Source organism: Manis javanica, chromosome 13 (genome assembly GCF_040802235.1).
Source record: "Manis javanica isolate MJ-LG chromosome 13, MJ_LKY, whole genome shotgun sequence".
NCBI classification, from domain to species: domain Eukaryota; kingdom Metazoa; phylum Chordata; class Mammalia; order Pholidota; family Manidae; genus Manis; species Manis javanica.
In genome coordinates, this window is record NC_133168.1 from 54,479,662 (window position 1) to 54,504,093 (window position 24,432).

Here is a 24,432-nt window from a genome sequence, read left to right on the forward strand (position 1 = left end):
CTGACTAGCTAACAAATTTAAAGTGAAACAATGATTGTTATTAAATAATTGACCCCCTTCATAATCACATGATTTTGATTACACAATTGTAAAAGACAAGCACTGTTAACAAAACATTGAATACATTGTTTTGAGAGTGATGTTACTGGACCAAAAAAGCAGTATATGAATATAGCTGAAAATATGTTATTACTTAGAGATGTTAATGTAATAAATACCTCATTTTAACACAAATTTCAGTAATGGATCACTGAATCACTGAATACTATACTGCAAGTAAGCCTCAAAATAATGAAAGTAAAGCCTGGCCAAATTCAAGAAAATTTTTACTAAGTCACTATATCATCAATTAGCCATCAGGAAGACATGGGAATTAATCAATAATAACTGACTTTTCAGAGACTGAGAAAAACTCGTTTTTTTTTAAAGATTTGTTCTGCTTATTCTTTCTTATTTTCATTTATTTTTTATTGAAGCATAGTTGATATGCAATATTGTGTTGGTTTCAGGTATATAAGACAGTGATACAACAGTAACACCTATTATTAAATCCTCACCCCAACTAGTCTGGTTATTGTCAACATAGAAAGATGTTACAGAATCACTGACTGTTCTCCATGCTGCACTTCCTATTCTCATGACCAACTTATACTATGATTGAGATTTTGTGCCTCTTTATCCTCTTTACCCACCCCAACTCCTACCCCTCCTCCATGGTAACTAGTCACTTCTCAGTGTCTGTAAGTCTACTGCTGTCTTGTTCATTTTGCTTTGTTTTGTTTTTAGATTCCACATATAAATGCAATTATATGGTATTTGTCTTTCTCTGCCTTGATTTTTTGACTTGGCATAATATCTTCTAGGCCCATCCATATTGTTGCAAATAGCAGGATGTCTTTCTTTTTTTATGGCTGAATAATATTCCACGGTGTGTATGTACCACTGCTTCTTTATCCATTCATCTACTAATGGACATAGGGGTGCATATATCTTTTCAAATGAGAGATTTTGTTTCCTTTGGGTAAATTTCTAGAAGTGCAGTTACTGGGTTATATGGTATTTTTATTTTTAGTTTTTTTGAGGAAGCTCCATACTGCTTTCCATAGTGGCCACAACAATTTATACTCCCAACTTAAGTTTTCTGAAGAGAGAACAGAATGTTATAATGTCTAAAATAAAATCATGTGGTTGCATGGCTTTTCAGTTTAACTAAATCCCAAAATAAGAAATAGGATTTTATACCTTATTAACACTCCAGTGGTGCACTGAATGTTGCACATCATTAACCTTAACATAGGTATTCCAAACAACAATCACCCCTGTGCAGTCTCCTGAATACATGTGATGACCTATTTAAAAAAATTAAATTACTCATTTATTAATGTTACACAGAGGTTGAAACAAATAATTAGAAATCGGGAAAACATATCCAAGCAAAATAGCCAAGAATCAGAGGGCTATTTATTTGTTTTAAGAAAACAGGAAATCAAACGCAACTCATAAGGAAATCTCAATTATCTTTAAATGAATTTATTAAGTTTTAAAAATTATTTTTGATTTTTCGTTGTTGCTTTCCTGAATTTGAATACAAGAAGAAATGTGCATGTCAGTGCATGTGTATACTGCTCATATTCCAAAGCCAAACAATTTGTTTGAATTACACAATATGCATCTCTAGTGCTTACCTTTATTAATCCATATAATGCTTCATATTCATGGAAAAACACCTTTATTCTAAATAAATACTGTCAGCATGATGTCTGAGACCAGTAGGAATTGAATAAGTGATCAGAGAATGAATAAACTCATAAATAGTGTTTCAGTTTCACATCAATTCTTGGAGTCAAACCATCTTACAGCAGAATGGGACCTCAGAGACCACCAAATCAAGTTCAACCTCATACCTACTCAGGAATATCTTACATAACATTACCAACAGATGGCTGTTCAGCAACTGTGAACTTTATAAAAGCAGCTTATTCAACTGATGCTCTATGTATTAGAATGTTCTTTCTAGTTCTCAGCAGAGAGAATCTGTTTCTGCAGCTTTGGCCCCACCTCTACCTACTGGAGAAACAGACTGATTTTTCTTTCTTTTTCACATAAAGATATCTTAGCCAAGTATCTGAAGAAATTCTTCGTCCCTCTTCTATAATCTGAGCTACTTCTTTTATAAGTTTTCAGATAATTTTCTATCCTTGGTTGACCTCTCCTGAATGTATTCCAGTTTAACATCCTTATAGTTGAACTGAGTACATTAGTAGTATTGTCATTACTAATTAATTATAGTTACAGTCTACATATTTAGCATCTGAAATGTGAAAGGTAACTATTTAATAGATATAATGAAATTTCTTTATTCTTTCAGCTGATAAAATAATCTATATTTTATCTTTAAGACACTATATTACTTATATAATATAAATAAATAATTGCAAATTTCCTTTCCATATGTTTCTGTACCTTTAAAAAACCTGTTGCTACATTTAAAAAATACATTTCCAATATTCATTTGAGATTCCCTCATTTCCTCAGTTTACATCTTAAGAGGCTCTTATTATAAAAAACCTACACCAATCCAGTGAAATATAGTTATAAAATTTGGATCATGACTGGCTGCTACAATATCAGTTGAATTTCGATTGTTTAAACACTTTAAACACTTGCATGTTTATGAATGTAATGACTTTAAAACTACAGGTAAAACTCAGTGCCAAATCTATGCACAGGTCTATCATATGATCTGCAAAATATGCATAAATGTAAATACACACAACCAAAAATACATAAAATCCCACTCAAATTTAAATAATTATTAACCTAGTGAAATAAAAAAATTAAAAAAATTCTTCATGCAACTAGCCTTTATTTGGAATATATCTTCTGACATACCTTCGATATCAAAACAGAGAGAGTTGATGAAACTCCTGTGAGTGTCAAACTGTCGGATCAGTATGGCTGGATCCTCTCTCATATCCACTTTCCATATCCGTATAACAGAATCATAGCATCCTGTAACCACCAGCTCTTTTACAGCAGGATGGAATTTAGCAGTGTAAACAAAAGAAGGATGAGGTAAAACTCTTGAAGTATTTGTATTATTTATTTCATTTTTCCATATCCTGGAAAAGGATAAAAAGTTACATGTTTCTGAAAGGCAGAAAGTTCCTTTGAAAGTTTCTTTAAGAACCAATATAGCCAATGCAACTTAAGTAGTCATGTGACAACAACCAATGGTAAACTCAATGTCAGAACAATAAAATACAGTGTGATCACATTTGATAGCTGGGTTTCTCTCCATTTTGACAAAGCTATTTCTTACAGTTATTATCAAGTATAATAGTTAATCTGTCTACTAATTGTAATTTATACTGCATTTGTATTTTGATATACTGTCTTCTTTTAACCTATCTATTTTTGACATTGATTAAACACACATCAAATAGCTGGTAAAATATTGCATTTAATACAATATACATAAAAAATAAAATACAGGGGAAACTTCAAGGATTTCCCATTTGGTTGTGTACATTGCTTTTGCAAAGTGCTTACTAATGAGAACAGGGTACTCTACTAACCTAAAATTTTTAATTTGAAAGCCTTAATAATGAACAAGAAGGTTGCAAAGACTTAAAAAGCCATATTAAAATTATTATATGAATACTTGAGTAAAATGAGATTCAAGTAATTATGATTTTGATAGAAAACAGACTATTCTACACTGACTCTAATGTTCAATACTCGTCTCTTCCTCTTAAAAATGGATGATTAAAAAAAAATCAGATGACAGGTTTGAAGATGGCGGTGTGAGTAGAGCAGCGGAAATCTCCTCCCAAAACCACATATATTTTTGAAAATACAACAAAGAAAACTCTTCCTAAAAGAGAGACCAGAAGACACAGGAAAATAGCCAGACCACATCCACACCTGCGAGAACCCAGCGCCTCAGAAAGGGGGTAAGATACAAGCCCCAGCCCGGCGGGACCCGAGCGTCCCACACTCCAGCTACCGGCGGGAGGAGAGGAGTCAGAGCAGCGAGGGAGAGGGAGCCCACGACTGATAAATACACAGCCCCAGCCATCTGCACCAGAACGTAGACACAGTGCATGCATGAGGTGCTGGAAACTAGGGAAACAGGACAGTAAGACCTGTGAGCGAGTCGTTGCAGATGTTGCACCCGGGACAAAGAAAAGCGAGTGCTTTTTGGAAGTCTTAAAGGGACAGAGACCTAACAGCCAGATGGAAGAGCCCTGGGACACTTAGTCTAGCAGCAGGGAATCTGGGGATCTCTGGGCACTCTAAACCCCTGGGCAGTAGGGAGCACGGAGGCCCCTCACAGAGATAAATAGCCTCCCGGCCGTTCCCCCTCCAATGGGGCTCCACCATATCGGAGCAGAAGCCCGAGGCAGGCCAAGCCCACAGCAAAGTGGAGATAAACTCCATAGCAGCTGGGCAAGAATCAGAAGCCCTTTCTGCGCCCAGCTGCCCAGCACAAGCCACTAGAGGTCGCTGTTCTCCCAGGAGAGGAAGACCACAAACCAACAAGAAGGAAAGTTCTTCCAGCCGTCATTCGTGCCAGCTCTGCAAACTATCTCTATCACCATGAAAAGGCAAAATTACAAGCAAAGATCACAGAATCAACACCCGAGAAAGAGACAGACCTAACTAGTCTTCCTGAAAAGGAATTCAAAATAAAAATCATAAACATGCTGACGGAGATGCACAGAAATATACAAGAGCTAAGGGATGAAGTCCAGAGGGAGATCACAGAAGTGAAACAAACTCTGGAAGGATTTATGAGCAGAATGGATAAGATGCAAGAGGCCATTGATGGAATAGAAACCAGAGAACAGGAACACATAGAAGCTGACAGAGAGAGAGATAAAAGGATCTCCAGGAATGAAACAATATTAAGAGAACTGTGTGACCCAGCCAAATGGAACAATATCCGTATTATAGGGGTACCAGAAGAAGAAGAGAGAGAAAAAGGGATAGAAAGTGTCTTTGAAGAAATAATTGCTGTTAACTTCCCCAAAATGGGGGACGAAATAATCAAACAGACCACGAAAATACACAGAACTCCTAACAGAAAGGACCCAAGGAGGACAACACCAAGACACATAATAATTAAAATGGCAAAGACCAAGGACAAGGAAAGAGTTTTAAGGCAGCTAGAGAGAAAAAGGTCACCTATAAAGGAAAACCCATCAGGCGATCATCAGACGTCTCAACAGAAACCTTACAGGCCAGAAGAGAATAGCATGATATATTTAATGCAATGAAACAGAAGGGCCTTGAACCAAGGATACTGTATCCAGCACGATTATCATTTAAATATGATGGAGGGATTAAACAATTCCCAGACAAGCAAAAGTTGAGGGAATTTGCCTCCCACAAACCACCTCAACAGGGTATTTTAGAGGGACTGTTCTAGACGGGAGCACTCCTAAAACTAAACAGATGTCACCAGAGAAAATAAAATCACAGCAAAGAAAGCAGACCAACCAAATACTAACTAAATGCAAAAAAATAAAATCAACTACCCACTAAAAGCAGTTAAAGGAAACACAAAAGGGCACAGAATAAAACAACCAACATATAAAGAATGGAGGAGGAGGAATAAGAAGGGAGAGAAGAAAAGAATCTCCAGACAGTGCATAACAGCTCAATAAGCGAGCTAAGTAAGGCAGTAAGATACTAAAGAGGCTAACATTGATCCTTTGGTAACCACGAATCTAAAGCCTGCAATGGCAATAGGTACATATCTTTCAATAGTCACCCTAAATGTAAATGGACTTAATGCACCAATCAAAAGACACAGAGTAATAGAATGGGTAAAAAAGCAAGACCCATCTATACGCTGCTTACAAGAAACTCACCTCAAACCCAAAGACTTTAACAGACTAAAAGTCAAGAGATGGAAAAACATATTTTAGGCAAACAACAGAGAGAAGAAAGCAGGGTTGCAGTACTATTATCAGACAATATAGACTTCAAAACAAAGAAAGTAACAAGAGATAAAGAAGGACATTACAAAATAATAAAGGGCTCAGTCCAACAAGAGGATATAACCATTCTAAATATATATGCACCCAACACAGGAGCACCAGCATATGTGAAACAAATACTAACAGAACTAAAGGGGGAAATAGAATGCAATGCATTCATTTTAGGAGACTTTAACATGCCACTCACCCCAAAGGATAGATCCACTGGGCAGAAAATAAGTAAGGACATGGAGGCACTGAACAACACACTAGAACAGATGGACCTAATAGACATCTATAGAACTCTACATCGAAAAGCAACAGGATATACATTCTTCTCAAGTGCACATGGAACATTCTCCAGAATAGACCACATACTAGCTCACAAAAAGAGCCTCAGTAAATTCCAAAAGATTGAAATTCTACCAACCAACTTTTCAGACCACAAAGGTATAAAACTAGAAATAAATTCTACGAAGAAAATAAAAAGGCTCACAAACACATGGAGGCTTAAGAACATGCTCCTAAATAATCAATGGATTAATGTACAAATTAAAACAGAGATCAAGGAATGTATGGAAACAAATGACAACAACAACACAAAGCCCCAACTTCTGTGCGATGCAGCGAAAGCAGTCTTAAGAGGAAAGTATATAGCGATCCAGGCACACTTGAAGAAGGAAGAACAATCCCAAATGAATAGTCTAACATCACAATTATCGAAACTGGAAAAAGAAGAACAAATAAGGCCTAAAGTCAGCAGAAGGAGGGATATAATAAAGATCAGAGAAGAAATAAACAAAATTGAGAAGAATAAAACAATAGCAAAAATCAATGAAACCAAGAGCTGGTTTTTTGAGAAAATAAACAAAATAGATAAGCCTCTAGCCAAACTTATTAAGAGAAAAAGAGAATCTACACACATCAACAGAATCAGAAATGAGAACGGAAAATCACGACAGACTCCACAGAAATACAAAGAATTATTAAAGACTACTATGAAAACCTATATGCCAACAAGCTGGAAAACCTAGCAGAAACGGACAACTTCCTAGAAAAATATAACCTTCCAAGACTGACCAAGGAAGAAACACAAAAGTTAAACAAACCAATTACGAGCAAAGAAATTCAAACGGTAATCAAAAAATTACCCAAGAACAAAACCCCTGGGCCGGACGGATTTACCTTGGAATTCTATTAGACACACAGAGAAGACATAATACCTATTCTCCTTAAAGTTTTCCAAAAAATAGAAGAGGAGGGAAAACTCCCAAACTCATTCTATGAAGGCAACATCACCAGAATACCAAAACCAGGCAAAGACCCCAACAAAAAAGAAAATTACAGACCAATAGCCCTGATGAATGTAGATGCAAAAATACTCAATAAAATATTAGCAAACCGAATTGAAAAATATATCAAAAGGATCATACACCATGACCAAGTGGGATTCATCCCAGGGATGCAAGGATGGTACAACATTTGAAAATCCATCAACATCATCCACCACATCAACAAAAAGAAAGACAAAAACCACATGATCATCTCCATAGATGCTGAAAAAGCATTCGACAAAATTCAACATCCATTCATAGTAAAAACTCTCAGCAAAATGGGCATAGAGGGCAAGTACCTCAACATAATAAAGGCCATATATGATAAACCCACAGCCAACATCATAGTGAACAGCGAAAAGCTGAAAGCTTTTCCTCTGAGATCGGGAACAAGACAGGGATGTCCACTCTCCCCACTGTTATTTAACATAGTACTGGAGGTCCTAGCCACGGCAATCAGACAAAACAAAGAAATACAAGGAATCCAGACTTGTAAAGAAGAACTTAAACTGTCACTATTTGCAGACGACATGATATTGTACATAAAAAACCCTAAGACTCCACCCCAAAACTACTAGAACTGATATTGGAATACAGCTAAGTTGCAGGATACAAAATTAACACACAGAAATCTGTGGCTTTCCTATACACTAACAATGAACCAATAGAAAGAGAAATCAGGAAAACAACTCCATTCACAATTGCATCAAAAAGAATAAAATACCTAGGAATAAACCTAACCAAAGAAGTGAAAGACCTGTACCCTAAAAACTACAAGACATCTTAAGAGAAATTAAAGGGGACACTAACAAATGGAAACTCATCCCATACTCGTGGCTAGGAAGAATTAATATCGTCAAAATGGCCATCCTGCCCAAAGCAATATACAGATTTGATACAATCCCTATCAAATTACCAGCAACATTCTTCAATGAACTGGAACAAATTGTTCAAAAATTCATATGGAAACACCAAAGACCTCGAATAGCCAAAGCAATCCTGAGAAAGAAGAATAAAGTAAGGGGGATCTCACTCCCCAACTTCAAGCTCTACTACAGAGCCATAGTAATTAAGACAATTTGGTACTGGCACAAGAACAGAGACACAGACCAGTGGAACAGATTAGAGACTCCAGACATTAACCCAACCATATATGGTCAATTAATATTTGATAAAGGAGCCATGGACATACAATGGGGAAATGACAGTCTATTCAACAGATGGTGCTGGCAAAACTGGACAGCTACATGTAAGAGAATGAAACTGGACCACTGTCTAACCCCATACACAAAAGTAAATTCGAAATGGATCAAAGACCTGAATGTAAGTCATGAAACCATAAAACTCTTAGAAAAAAACATAGGCAAAAATCTCTTAGACATAAACATGAGTGACCTCTTCCTGAACATATCTCCCCGGGCAAGGAAAACAATAGCAAAAATGAACAAGTGGGACTATATTAAGCTGAAAAGCTTCTCTACAGCAAAAGACACCATCAATAGAACAAAAAGGTACCCTACAGTATGGGAGAATATATTTGTAAATGACAGATCCGATAAAGGCTTGACGTCCAAAATATATAAAGAGCTCACCCACCTCAACAAACAAAAAACAAATAATCCAATTAAAAAATGGGCAGAGGGACCTAACAGACAGTTCTCCAAAAAAGAAATACAGATGGCCAACAGACACAGGAAAAGATGCTCCACATTGCTAATTATCAGAGAAATGCAAATTAAAACCACAATGAGATATCACCTCACACCAGTAAGGATGGCTACCATCCAAAAGACAAACAACAACAAATGTTGGCGAGGTTGTGGAGAAAGGGGAACCCTCCTACACTGCTGGTGGGAATGTAAATTAGTTCAACCATTGTGGAAAGCAGTATGGAGGTACATCAAAATGCTCAAAACAGACTTAACATTTGACCCAGGAATTCCACTCCTAGGAATTTACCCTAAGAATGCAGCACTCCAGTTTAAAAAAGACATATGCACCCCTATGTTTAACACAGCACTATTCACAATAGCCAAGAATTGGAAGCAACCTAAGTGTCCATCAGTAGATGAATGGATAAAGAAGATGTGGTACATATACACAATGGAACATTATTCAGCCATGAGAAGAAAACAAATCCTACGATTTGCAACAACACAGACGGAGCTAGAGGGTATTATGCTCAGTGAAATAAGCCACGTGGAGAAAAGAGAAATACCAAATGATTTCACTCATCTGTGGAGTATAAGAACAAAGGAAAAACTGAAGGAACAAAACAGCAGCGGAGTCACAGAACCCAAGAATGGACTAACAGATACCAAAGGGAAAGAGACTGGGGAGGATGGGTGGGTAGGGAGGGATAAGGGAGGGAGAAGAAAGGGGGTATTATGATTAGCATGCATAATGTGGGGGGTGGGAGAAAGGGGAGGGCTGTGCAACACAGAAAAGACAAGTAGTGATTCTACAACATTTTGCTATGCTGATGGACAGTGACTGTAATGGGGTATGTGGGGGGGACTTGGTATAGGGGAGAGCCTAGTAAACATAATATTCTTCATGTAATTGTAGATTAATGATAACAAAAAAAAAAGAGAAAGAAAAGGGGGATTACTTCCTGATAGGATAAAACTAACTGCAAATTGACGATTAATGCATGCTTTACATATCCTTAATTTTGATATTTCAAAGGGTGTCAGATGATCACCTATGGAAGTACATTTTTCTGGTAATATTCCTTTCTCTTAAAAAAAAAAAAGCAGTTCCTGTGTGGTGATCTCCAATAGGTTCTTCACAATGGTATAAACGGCATATCAAAGTGTGGGCAAAAGGTTTGTTTGTGTTTATACAGAGGATCAGAGCCTAATTTGGCTACACAGAAAACGAATTAAGATACAATACGAAGAAGAACTTCCAACATCAACATCCTCTGGAAGAGTCATACCAGAAGATGAACATCAAAAAACTTCAACAAAGATCCTGGCGCTGCTGCAGTTGTAACTGCAGTTATCCCACAGGTTCCTGGACTTGCCATTGGAATGAAGAAGGAGATATGTAAGCTGGCCTGTGCATACAGTAAAACAACAAATTTGACTGGATCTATACTGTTGGAAATCAACCAAAAATTAGGAGAAGTGCAAGCTGCAGTGCTCCAAAATCGTGCGACTATAGACTATCTACTTTTGGGAGAACACATGGGATGTGAACAGTTCCCAGGAATGTGTTGTTTTAATTTGTCTGATTTTTCTCAAACTATTCAAATTCAGTTAGACAATATCCATCATATCATTGATAAGTTTTCACAAATGCCTAGGGTACCTAACTGGTTTTCTTGGTTACACTGGATATGGCTGGTAATTGTAGGTCTGCTTTGGTTATGTAGCTGTATTCCTATTATGTTAATGTATGTGTGTTATTTAATTAGTAGTTTAAAACCTATACATGCTTATGTTACTCTACAAAAAGATATGTCAAAGAAATAATCAATCTTCCCATGTTTTCTTCCATCTGCTACTTCTATAGCTTTTCTTCTTCCTTCCTAATTACAACCCTTTGGTAGAATTAGTGCCGCATATCGAAAATCACCAAATATCATAATTCTTCCAAGTGGTAAAGATACCTCAAGACAAATGCTGGGCATAGAAGCCACAGGAGATAAATCTGCAAAGAAGTAAAAAGCTAACCTTTTCAAACAATATTGCTTCTCTCTCACTTACCAACTTTACATTTCCCTGTATGGCCCTGGAAGATGACTGGATAGCCAGAGACGGGTAAGATTCCTCAAGGGAGGAACAACTTAAGACAGGCACAGTTGCAGGGGGGCCATCAGGAGAGAAATTGGGGACCAACAGAGGGGAGGCTTAGAACCTCACCCTCCCTGTTTTGAGAAAAATCTTCTGCATCCGTGGATGTTTTGTTGCCCTTGTCTAGCTTGGATTAATACTTAGTCTATAGGCACAAACCTGATCATCTACATTTGCTGTCTTACAGCACTAAATTATGTTTTCTACCTTTATCTTGCATCTACCTACCACTTCAGGATTTTATTAAAAAAATAATAATAATAAGGGAGAAATGTGGGATTCACATATAAATCAAGTATAAAAATCAAACAAATAATCAGATCTGACTTGATTGTTTATAGTTCATGATGCGTGATCAAAACCAAAAGTTTCTGTGATATGACTGCCCTTGCACTATTCACCATGTAAGAACCTATTCACTATGTAAGACCTCGTTCACCATGTAAGAACTTGTTTGTTATGCTTCAGAAGATTGGAGACTGTTGTGATACAGGCTTGGGGTTGATTAATGACTGTGCATTGAGTCCCCTATACAGAATTTTATTATTGTTAATGACCATTTGATCAATAAATATGAGAGATGCCCTCTCAAAAAAAAAATCAGTATTATTGTCATTGCCATAGTCTTGACAAGAGTATAAACCCCAAGGGTTAAACTGTTATGTGAGATGTTCTGCATTTCTAGTCAATGTGTAAAAACAGGAAAAATCTAGCAAAAGATAGTGCTACATAAATGTGGATTTTTTAAAGTTTGATTAAGTTATTAGAATTAGAAGCATATCTTAATTTTTTAATATGGGGATTTATAGTTCATCCTTAGAATTATAAGCAAATTAAATCCTTTTCAGAATTATTTTAAAAAGGAAAAGATACAGTTGCTATTCAAGAACAACATTCTATGAGTTTTCTTAATAGCTGCTTAAAATACAGGATATGATCTTCAATTACTAAAAATCCAAACTAATAATGAAGGAAGTGAAAGAACATGTTTATAAGTAAAAATAAAGCATGTGTGTTACTGCATAAACATTTTTATCATAGTATAATACATTCAAAGTACATTTGCTCCAACAAATACAGCACTTACTGAAAGAACAAAATCATCAGTTTGGAAGGAATATTAAGAAGATTGTTAAAAGAGAAAAAATAATGAAAAGTTTATTGCTTGGTAATAAATCTAAGCAGCATTACTTGATAAATTAGGTAACAGGCAGAAATGCAGCAAGTGTATCTTAAAAACAACTGAGCATAATTAAAATAGGCATAATATTTTTAAATATAAAAATGAAGCTTGTTATGTAAAGACTGAACTGGTAACAATGATGGCTTTGTTCACCCAAGGAATCGTAGAATCCAAGATCAAAAGAAATATATTAATGGATTTAGGGGAAAAGATAGGTTGATCATAGAAGAACAAGGATATATACAAATCTGTGAAGACTAGATGAATGCACAAAAAAATATGAGAATTGGGAAAGAAAAAAAAGTAAAGTTAAAACAGATGAAGGGGTGAAGTGGGGACATACAGACTTATTAGGGAACCATTAACATGGAAAAGTCTTTCTGATTATATGAGGAACTATTGAGAAAAATACATGTATACTGAATATAACTAAAGGAGGAGATTTCGATTAAATGCATATGGAACACAGCTAATCAGTGGTAAACAGTTACTCAGGAGACACTGACAATAACATGTGACTGTGATCCCCAGAAAGATAGAAGACAACATGGGAAGAAGCCCATACTTCTGCCTCTTTTGAGCATTAGCAACTCTAATTCTCTTCCTCTTGACTTTACCTTATTCATTGCTAAGTATTTCTTACCTCAAAAACCTCACTGTCTTTTAGGTTCTAGCCACAGTGTTTCTCTCTTCACTGAATTAATCCAATATTTTTGGGATGTAAAGAGTCTTAAATTAGCATCAATTTCAAAGCTACGTAAAGAAAAATGTATGCTTTACTACAATATATTACGTTGTGTGAAGAAATCCAAGATGGCTTTAAGAAATGGTGAAATCTGGGTTTTAAATGATGACTATGACCTCACCATGGCTCACAAAAGCACTTAAATGTCTGATGAGTGAATGAGTTGGGCAGGAAGGGTAGGAGAAGGGCATTTAAGCACAGGAAGACAGTTAACAGTAACAGGGCATGGAGATGCCAAAGATAAGACGTTAAGAGTATTTAAAGATTGTGTGGGGGAGGTAGAAGGTACATGGGAAGTACATAAGAAGGACAGAAGATCAATAAGGGACATGCCTGTCATGCAATGCTAAAGAACTGGAACACTTTCCAAAAGCAATGGTAATCAAAGATTTTTTTTAAAATCAAGGCATTATGAAAGACGGTTTTGTAAAAATAATTACAGCATAGCAAAGACAGAGGAACTAGAGACTGAGCTCTGGGAAAGTTAAGCAGCAACAGTTTAAGCAAGAGATAAACAAGGGCTGAATTAAAGCAATAGCAGTGAGGACAAAAAGGATGTGATAGAGCAGTGAATCTTTTAGGAAACTAAAGACTTTCGTACTACTTAGATGTAGAAAGGAATGATGGCAAGGAGAGAAGAGATGAGGACTACTCTGAGCTCCTGGCTTGAGAGACAGGATAGATGTGGATGCAATCTAAAAAATTTCTAAGAGGATTAAATGAAGAAAAGTTTGGTGATTTCATCAAGTTTCATTCTGTGTTTGCAGTATCACTGGTCAACAGAAGTGTGTAATAAAAGTCAAACTCAGAGAAATAGCAAGAGCTAGAAGTCATTAGCATATAAGTAAGATTCAAAGCTGGGGAAGATTAGAGAGACCAGAATAGGCATAATAAACCAGGGAATATGATCAAGTAAAGGATCCTGGGGATCAACATGTACAGAGAGTAGGCAGAGGAAACAGAAGGTGAGAATGAGAATGAGAACTGGTCAGTTATAAAATGAAAACAGAACGGGTTGACAGTAAAAACCATGAATTGAAAATATTTTAAGACTGGTCAAAAATGGCTGCAGTGAATGCAAACAAGGCAAGGACTAAAACTGGCCAATGGATCAAGAACGTGCTGTGATCTTGAAGCAAGTTTATGGAGCATGGTGGAAGCCAGTGGAAGCCAGACTAACTGGATTGAAGTAAAGACAATGTGTATAGAATGCTTTTGATGGTGGAGAAAGAAAAATGATGTAGTAGTCTGGAAAGCAGGAGGAATTGAGAAAATATTCTAAGATAAAGAGATTTGAGCACACTTCTAAGATGTGAGGACAAGACGAACATAGAGAAAGATACTAAAAAGACAAGAGAGAGAGGAAATAGAAACAAAAGATTTGTAGATTGAATGACTGAGATTAAAAGGACAGGTCAAAGATTAGTCTTAAAAGTATAGTATATCTAAACCTCTCTGTTAAGAGAGGTGGGTGGAGATAGAATAAGCAGCTAAAAAAAAGTATACATAAAACTTTAAAGAGTAATTTTAAAATATTTTATTGTGATACTTACTAAGTTGGAAAGGGTTCAATTATTTTAAGCTGAAATTCTGAAAAAATGTAAATATTCGACAACCTATAAAGCTCTTAAAGCATAAGGTGCATATTCATTTACAGGTATCCAATTCTTTGATAGTTGGTGTTATGCCACTTCTCTTTTACAAAAGACCTACATCAGTACCTGTTTTCACTAACCAAAAGAAATCCAAAGAGATTTTAAGTTTTACAAAAATGAGGCAAAAAGTGAAATTAACATCTAGTGTGTGTTTTGCAATGAGCCGTTATAGATAGTGGGGAAACCTGTATTTACCCTACACTATGTACTGGGCACTGCTGCATCCTGGCCTCTGCATCCAGCTAACAGTGAAGACAGAATCCCTGCCTGTCAAGAGCTTATATTCTAGAAAAGTCAGTTGCTTAACAACCTTATGTTAAAGTTAATTAACCAAACAGTGTATAGTGTACCCAATGATCATTTATACATTGAGGACTAGAAGTATTACACAATAAACAAAATATATTTAGCAAAAATGTCTTCAAGAAAAACGTTTTCACCATTCCTTACTTAATCAATCTGGATGACACCTATTTATGGCAGTCCCTTGATAAACAAAACAAAACTGAAGCATAAGAGTAGTTATATCACCTTATATTCTCTTTGCTTTCCTTGGTGGCAAAGAGCATATACAGTAAGTACTTTACAAGTATACCAACCTGGCAGTTCCATCAGATGATGAAGTAAGGATATAACGATCATCTTTTGACCAGCAAAGATCATAAATGATATTGAGGTGGCCACACAATTCTCTCATGAAACGCCCAGAAGGAATTTCATATACTAATAAAAATATTAAAAAATCAGGTTTTCAGATAAATGATCTTTAGTAATATACAAATTCACAATTCATAATAATTTGTACATAAGCACTAATTGTAAGAATATTATCAGCAAAGACATTTTTAGTATAAAAAACTTCAAAATCTACTTAAAAAGTTTTTCATTTGCTTTAGACACAAGAATTTATAGTTTTATAACAATTATTCTCATCTCTACAAAGCAATTCTCCTAATAATTTTTGATAATTGATTAATCAAATAATAAGTTAACATTTAAATTTCAATTCACTTCAAAGATTCTATAATTTGGGCTTTCATGAATAAGGTATTATTTGACCTGAAAATCAGTTAAATTACAAACAACTAAATTTTTACTTATTTGCAGTAAGAAGAAATTTAAATGGTGTTGTCAGAAAAAAATTCTAATACTAAATGATAGGTATACTAAGGGAATTAACAGAGGCCCAATCTGATAAACAAGGCAGTGTGGTATAGTCGTATGTTCAGTTTACAATGAAATCTTCTAAGATAATGAATGACCCAACACAGAATAACACAATTTCAAGTCTCTACTTCCACCTAGTGGTAAAGCGGATTGCCATTTAAAATATTAAGCAGTACAGAAGAACTGTATAGCAAAACAAGGGCCTTGGGAATTCTGCTCCCCCATAAAAGCAATGACATCACTGGCAAGAACTGTCAAAATTAATTTTTTCAGAACACTGGACATTAAAGGCTTCTAACAACCTGAGGAGCATTTGTTCAAGAAAAACAGCTGAATCTGGGTAAGAATACTAAGTTTTGTGGTGTTTTAACTTGCTGTGTACCCATTTGCCTCTCCTAAGCTCTAAAGTAACCTTGAAAACCAACAACCTGGCAACTACAAGGAAAATCAGCAGCCTAGCAGCCATGGGATGGGACAGAAGAGGTCTGAAGCTCCCCAAAAGCCCCACCCCCAAGATGTATCTAATAGGATGAAGTCTGGCAGCTCCACAAGGTGCCACACTCTTCAGAGTTTGGCTTTATTTGACCTGGTTCAGAGAGCACACTGTGAACAGCCTGAACCCTAGGGTGTCTGCTGAAATAATCAGTGACACAGCTTCTGAGGAAGTGACACCAGCTGGAACTAAGAAAAGGTTGATCAAAAATCCCAAAAGGAAAAAGTTGGCAATAGGTGTTTATAGGGTACTTTGAAAAGCTCCAACATATTCCTAGGAATCTAGAAGGACATATGCATGTGAAGGAAAGAACCTAAGAGGCCCTCTATTACCCTGGCTGACCTGAGGAGGCTCTATGACAACAGGAAGTGAAGGCTGCCTGCTGAAGTGTTGCCTGTGTATCCTGACACACACACACAGAGCCCCTCGGCAAAGACTGGTAGAGTTGTTCACTCAAGGCATTTAGAAGTTTCTAACCATTAGCTGACCAATAAAGGAACTGAGCAGAGACTTCAGGCAATGCATAGCTAAAGAATAAGAACTACAGATTTAGTCTAGGAAGTTCACTGAACAAATAGCAACAAATCCTGGGTGGCTGGGAGAAAAAGGGAAAATCTGATTTCCAGAGTTGTCACATGTTAATACTTAAAATACCCAGTTTTCTACACAAATTAGGAGACATGACAAAAACAAACTAGGGAAGTATGGCCATACACAGGAAAAAAGCAGTCAATAGAAACTATCCATGAGGAGGACTAGACACTGGTCTTCCTAGACAAAGACTTTAACTGCATACTTTTAAATATGTTCAAAGATCTAAAGAAAACTGTGTCTAAAGAATTAAGATATGAGAATGTTTCTTATCAAAAAGGTGAATAGCACCAAGAAGCAGAAATTATAAAAAAAAGAAAAAAGACCAAATAGAAATTCTAGAGTTGAAAAGTACAATAACTTAAATAAACAATTCACTAGAGGGCTCAATAGCTCAAAACAGATTTACACTGGCAAGGGAATCAGTAAACCTGAAGATAGGTCCATTGATAAAATGCGTTTGTTAAACAGAAAGAAAGATAATGAAGAAAAATGAATAAAGCTGCAAAGACCTGTGGGACACCACCATGTATACCAACATAGGACTGATGGGAGTCTCAGAATAAGAGAAAAATAGAGAGTGGCACAAAGAACATTGAGAAATAAGGACTGAAAACTTCTCAGACTTGTGAAAAGCATTCACATGCAACAAGCTAAACAAATTCCAAGTAGACACATCATAATCAATGAAAAAAATCAAAGAACAGAATTATTGTTTTTTTGAGATTTAAGCAGTAACTACATCTAAGGTTTTACATTTTTAAACAAGCTGTTTTTAAGCATAAAGTAACATAACACAGAAATGCTGAAAATACATAAATTAGAACAAAAATAAATAATTTTTTTTTACTGTCCATTAGAAGTAACTATTAACATTCTAGAATATGTTTCCTAAGATTCTTTGTTCCCCTATGCACAGGTTTTGGTGAAATTTAAAAATAGCATAGTTGTAATCAAACTAAACAAGTTAGTCTTTTTTTTTAAAGCTGACATTATTTCACAAGGAGGATTATTCATTCTAACTAAATCAATTATGAGTCCCTGCTGAAAACGAGTAAACTACGCAAGGAATAAAGTATGTGAAGCTGAAGAAAGTTCAACATGATCTAGTGCTTAGGACAGATGCCCATGAAGAGTTGGCTACTTTCTGCTGAGGTGAGCTGCTTTTCATTATTAAGCAAGAAGTATAATGCCTGTAAGTCTAGAAGAGTATGATAATACTCACTTAAAAAATCACCAAAGCTACACAGTAATTTTTCTTTATATTGGATTTTTGGCCTCTCTGCTGACTTCTTTATCATAATGAGAAATCCTCATCTAGTTACTCCTGAGTCAGTTATTATTGTTCTACTGCATAACAAATTTGAGGGTTTTTGTATTTCAAATGATCACGGCTCTACACAGACCGCAATGGACTAAAATTCCTCATGACATTTACTAAACCTTCGTGTTTCTAAATTTCTATGTTTAAAACAGAAAATGCTTACAAAAACCCTCACTCATGTTTTAAAAATAATTTATCATCCTTCATGTGATCATTCTAATTCTGAACATATAATGTATAGGAAAGAATGAAATTATAAAAGAACTGCTACTTTACTTGAAGTCATCTATTTTCTGTAATTTAGTATTACTGTGGAATCATTAGAATATCAATGAATTCTAAAAACAAAGAATTTCTTCCATATAGACTTCAAACAGATTAAACAGACAGGATTATGACTCACAAATAATTGGATATCCATCCCGGCTGGCACAGGCTGCTGCTAATATTCTTCCATTGTGAGAGAAAGCAAGACAAAAACATCCTCTTTCTCCTGCATTTAGTGAGAAGAGGTGCTTGTTTGGGATACGACAGGCCTAAAAATATATGTTTATAAGTTAAGCAATGTTAAAATACAAAGACTAGTTGTTAATTTCAATTACTGTAGTGGTGGAGTTTTTAAAAGTCCCTTTATCATGATGCAGAGAAAGAGAAAAACAAGTAAGCAGAAATGATAGAAAACCAAAGTAAATTATTTTACTTTTTAAATGGGGAATTGGTTTTCCATAAAATTAAATTTTTATTCTATATAGTTTTTATATAGCCATAAAAGCCAATGTGTGTCACACCCTTATTCCATGACAGCAACTAATTAGTGATTTTTGCTGAGCCATAAGCTTATTCTGAGATCATGACTGCCCTACTATAGGGCCTCACTAAAGCCCAGGATGTATGAATGTTCATTCTTTTTTTCCTCTTAAAATAAACATCACTTGTGGCTGCCTTCTAAAATGTTATCTTCAAAGTAATCAATAAACTCTGATTGGTTTCTATTCACTAATTTTATTAAAATGTCTTGTGTTTCCATGTTTTCATTTCCTATTACTAGGTGAAACTAAAACTTTCCATGTATTAATATCTATTGTAAAAAATACTACTTAATTTGTCCTGTATCTCCTCCAACTTCAGGGAGCCTTAGTTCCTGTGTCTTTTATAATTTGAAAAGTTCTATTAACCATATACTGGGCTCTTACTATATGCTATGAATGTGATATTTTATTATAAATGTCTTTTCATATGTTTATCACAGCAACCCTGAGTAACCATTATTACTATATATATGTATGTGTGTGTCACACACACACATACATATATATATATACAGCTAATAAGGATTTTTTCAGAGGGACAGGCCTAGCTTAAGGGGCCTTGGTCAAAGACTATTAATTCAAGGGCCTGCTTTCTATATAGGTACCAGGCTTTTCACACGTAGCATCACGATTTGGCAGCATTATGAATGACTACAGAAAAGGTACAAAATTCAACATTTATCAGGTGCCAAAAATGGACAGACACCAAGCTGCCCATCTTTTTTCTCCATTCTCCATCCATTGACTTAGAACAGGGAGTGGGAGACAAAAAAAGGACGAAAACTGAAGGAAAAGTCTGGAGGTTTTATAACGCTGCTGCTTCTGGAGCAGGAGGTATAGTTGAGGAAAACTCTGCCTAATCACCTAAGCTAAAATCACTGAAGCCTCTATCACTTTCTTTGTACTCCCAGGGTTTGACTCTGCCCAGAAGAGGCACTCGATGAAAATTTAACAACAATACAGGTCAACATCTTTGACACTTCCCCTTTCTTTATTACTTTATCAATCGCTACATTATGCTAATTTATTCTTTCTTTCGCTTATATTCAGCTCTTACTTTTCACTTTTGCCACCATTACCCTAAGGTTAGACCCTTTCCACTTCACACATCAATGAGTACAACTGCCATCTAGTTGGTTTCTCACAGTCGGATGTATTCTAACTCAAGATCTCCTATATGTCATTGACAGCATCACTTTGTTCTAAAATATAATTGCTATCACACTTCTCTCCTATTCAAAAACCTTTCATTAATTCTCACATCCCGTACATACCATTTGAGACACTCACAGTGTGGACCTGATCTATCACACCACTTTATCTGTTTTTGAAAGCCTGATGAATACAACAGGTTCTTCCCTATTTATTCAGAACCTTGTTCCATATGAAATAGCCTTCCCTGACCCCCAATTTGGCCACCATTTAATGTCTACCTAAGCTCCACCAGCCTGTTGACTGAACCTTTCTTCTACCACTCCAGTTCACCTTCTTCATAATTCAATTCTCAAACTGTCTCAGTTTTGGGATGCTCTACCATCTTAAAAAAAATTTGAGGATTCCAAAGAACTTTTATGTGGCTATATGCATGAATATTTATCATGTTAAAAATTAAAGTGGACAATTTTTAAAAATGTTTATTAATTCATCTAAAAAACAGTAGTAAACCCGTTAAGTATTAACAGAGTCTTTTTATTGAAAAATAACTATGTAAAATGGAATTGTTCTACACTTTTAAATCTCTTGATTATCTGACTTAATAAAAGATAACTAGGTTTTCAGATTTGGTTCTGCAGCCACTCTCTTGGTGTTATGACATACCATTTAGCTTCTGGAAAACACCAGTGGATACTTGTAAGAGAATGAAAGTGAAAGTGACAAACTGCATCATTAAGAAATCACCAGTCATTATGATTCTATTATGAGAACAGGTTGACTTCACAGACCTTCCCTGAAAAGGTCTCAGAATTCCCAGCAGTTCTCAAATCACAGTTTGGGAACTGTTGATTTATACAATAATTCTTACACCTGTGTTTTCTCAAGAGCTCCCTGCAGCATACCTGACACTGAACATTTTAACTGTTTTCTATTTCCACAACTGATGGGGCGGTCCCCAGGGACACAGTCTAATATTATTCTCTCCATATTACTATATTCGAAGCATTTAAAAATAACTTTGAGATATGTCTGTAAAAGTGCCCTGAAAAAAATGGTCAAATGTTGATACAAAACACAAAAAGTGAAAAGGTCTAAGGAAATAGTCATTCTTATGTATAAATTGAATGTTTGGACAAACTAATTTTGGATAAATTACATTTGGTAATTGCTCAGATCTATAAAATGAACCACTTCATTCTTTGTTGAAACGAGAGATTTGCAAAACTGTTATCAGCAATGCTTCATGTTACTGCAAAATATGCTAACCAAGACAACTTCAGTGAAGGCTTAAATACTGCTTAACTTGTGGCAGGACATACATGTACATAATCTATCAAAATGTGATTCAGGAGGAAGGCAGGGACCATAAAAATCTTCATGAATACATTTTAAAAATCCATTTTTAATTAATAAATGCTTTTTATTAATAAAATCCATTAAGAGACATAACTCTTACAGACATCAATATTGTATGTTTTTTTACTGCTGTTATGGGCTGAACCGTGTCCACCAATATCCATATTTTGAAGCCTTAACCCCAGTACCTCAGAATTCAACAGTATATAGTAATATTTAGAAAGCTGATTAAGTTAAAATGAAGTTATTACTGTGGAGCCCTAATCTACTAAGGTTGGTATAAAAAGAGAAATAGACACCAGGGATGTGCACGCACAGAGAAAAGGCCATGAGGAGGCAGAAAGATGGAAGCACCTGCCAGCCAAGGAGAAAGGTGTCACAATAAACCAACCCTGCCAAACCTTGATCTTGTGACTTCCAGCTTCCAGAAATATGAGAAAATAAATTTCTATTGGTTAAGCTACTCAGTCTGTGTTTGGCAGCTCTAGCAAATTACTAAAACTGCCCAGGCCCAAAGAACCTAAGATAGTGCTTTTATGCACATGATAGGCACTCCACTATTATTTGTTGAATGAATTAATGGAATGACAAGACTGGGTTAAAAACAAGGATAATCTGAGAGTTTTAAGTAGTAAGCTAGTTACCCAAGGAGCTGTTGGCATTTTTAAAGTAAGTAAATATCTAAATGGACCCAGTATTATCAAACTCTTCACCTGCCCAGGCAGTCGTTTCCAATTTACTACTTCCTTTGAATCTTCCAGTCCAGGTTCTGTATCTGTTGAACTTGGTTCACAATGTCGTTCACAATACACTGGTTTACCTTTTTCCTCCTGAAGAGCCATCATAGAACGGTAAGATGGCTTTATCTAAATATGTATAGGAAATGAGAAAATTTATGTTTATTTTTTTCCCTTTTCTAGCCTATATGGTTTAAAAAATATTGATCCAAACAATACAGAAATGCTTTCAAAATGCAATTCAGAAAAAATTCTACCTTTATTTGTATACTACTCTAAATAAAAGTTGCTTAAAATATAGTACTATAACCAAAAAACTCCTAAAATTTGGAAGGAAAAAAAACAGAATTCCAAAGGTGACATGGAATGGCTTTAATAGCTGTCCCTTGATTTCTGTTTCTTCCTCAACACCCATCAGATGTCATGGCTCTCAGATAACTATGGTACCTCTAGCTTTAAAATCACAAAACTAAAATATAAAGATCTAAAATTTCTTAAATCCTTCATATCTTAAAAACAAGATTTAACTAAATTCAAATAAATGCAAATCAACCCTGTGATCACAGTTTATGATATCAGTGACAGAATATGAAACAGGCCTGAAATGTCTTACAGCAAAAAAGACAAAAGCAAAAGTTTACCTCATTTTAGGACCAATTCTTTACTAAAATTATTCACAATTTTAATCTATGGAAACAGCAGTAGAAATATTATTCACTCATTATTTTAATAATATTGTGAAAAATGTGCCTGTAATCATGGCACTGCAAACCATGGCCCAGACTGTATCTAGCCCACTGTTTCTGTAAATAAAGTTTTACTGGAATGCAACCACAACCCATTTGTTTAGTTACAGCTTACATATGCCTATGCAGCTATTTTCACCCTATGAAAGCAAGTTGAGTAGTTCTGACAGAAACTGTATGTGCTGAAAAGCCTAAAATATTAACTGACTGGTCCTTTATGGAACTTATTTGTCGACTTCTGCTTTAAATCATTCTTTTATTTATAATTTTTAAAAACTATAATTATTTTTGAAAAAATTCCTAACACTGAAATATATTTAGCACGTAAAATTCATTTAAGTGTCTTTTAAGTATCAGCTATTACAAGCTTAATATATAATCTCTTAAGGTACCTTTCTATTCTAGGAATATATTAAAATAATTCTAAAGACCTTACCTTTTTAGAAATGGAAAATATGTCACCATTTAATCTCAACAAGAGGAAATATATTTACATATGCTCTTAACTTACACATTCAGGAACTTTCAGTCCTCTTACAGTTACATACAATGTTGATGGATAACGATTTCTTGGACATTTTGACCACCATTCAAAAACCTCAACAACATTTAATTGGGATCGAGGTTTAGAAGGTGGATAATATAGCTGTAGGCGAAGTTTTGAATTGATGTTTACATTCCCATTAGCTCCTAGAAGCTTAAAATAAGAATTCAAATAAAATATTATCTTCATTGAAAATAAATATATTCAATAACACAATAATATATAATCAAACACTAATTTTAAAAAGAGTAATATGGCATTGGAAATCCCTTAGATTTATCAAGCAAAGAACACTGACACCACTGTATAACCCAAGTGATCTTCCTGATGGCTGTCTTCTTGCCCATACAACTTCAGACTGCTACTAACACATTTACATTACTGTGCCAGATGTAATAGTTATGCAAAAGGAGGTGATCAATACACCTTTTGTTTGAATAATAATGACAAAGATTAAAATGCCTATTATTTAAACACAGAAACAAATTTTTCATTTGTTTAGAATCAGCATTTTTAATGGTAAAATTTTACAATGTTCTGGTTTTTAAAATGGGAGATTCTTATGAGAAAAATAAAAATCTCGCCAACTCAAAACAAGTCCTATTTCACTAAATTATGACTCTAAATAGAAAATAACTTTGTTAACTTTTGTGTCCTCTACAGATTAGGAGTAGAGAGACAGTTGGGAGCTTTTACAGCAGTTCAGGTAGAACATAAAGTGACTAACTAGAAAAGCAGGGACTTAGTGCAGGGAACATACTCAGTAACAGTTAAGACTGATGCAACTTGGAGGACAAAAGAAGGGA

General features: G+C 35.3%; 1 protein-coding gene across 31 annotated transcripts in view; it reads right to left on the bottom strand.

Annotated features, from left to right (window-relative positions):
- Window positions 1-24,432, bottom strand: part of AHI1 (Abelson helper integration site 1) — a 218,430-nt gene that overhangs the window by 166,119 nt on the left and 27,879 nt on the right. For all 31 annotated transcript variants that reach the window (XR_005054854.2, XR_012124248.1, XR_005054856.2 and 28 more), the window contains 6 exons: window positions 23,594-23,779; window positions 22,313-22,465; window positions 18,683-18,815; window positions 15,304-15,427; window positions 2,893-3,122; window positions 1,243-1,349 (listed from right to left, as the gene is read on the bottom strand). Coding sequence is in view for 6 of the 31 variants with exons in the window: in XM_073219641.1 (XP_073075742.1) it covers window positions 1,243-1,349; window positions 2,893-3,122; window positions 15,304-15,427; window positions 18,683-18,815; window positions 22,313-22,465; window positions 23,594-23,779 (933 nt within the window). In the remaining 25 variants the exon portion in view is untranslated. The remainder of the gene's footprint in view (window positions 1-1,242; window positions 1,350-2,892; window positions 3,123-15,303; window positions 15,428-18,682; window positions 18,816-22,312; window positions 22,466-23,593; window positions 23,780-24,432) is intronic.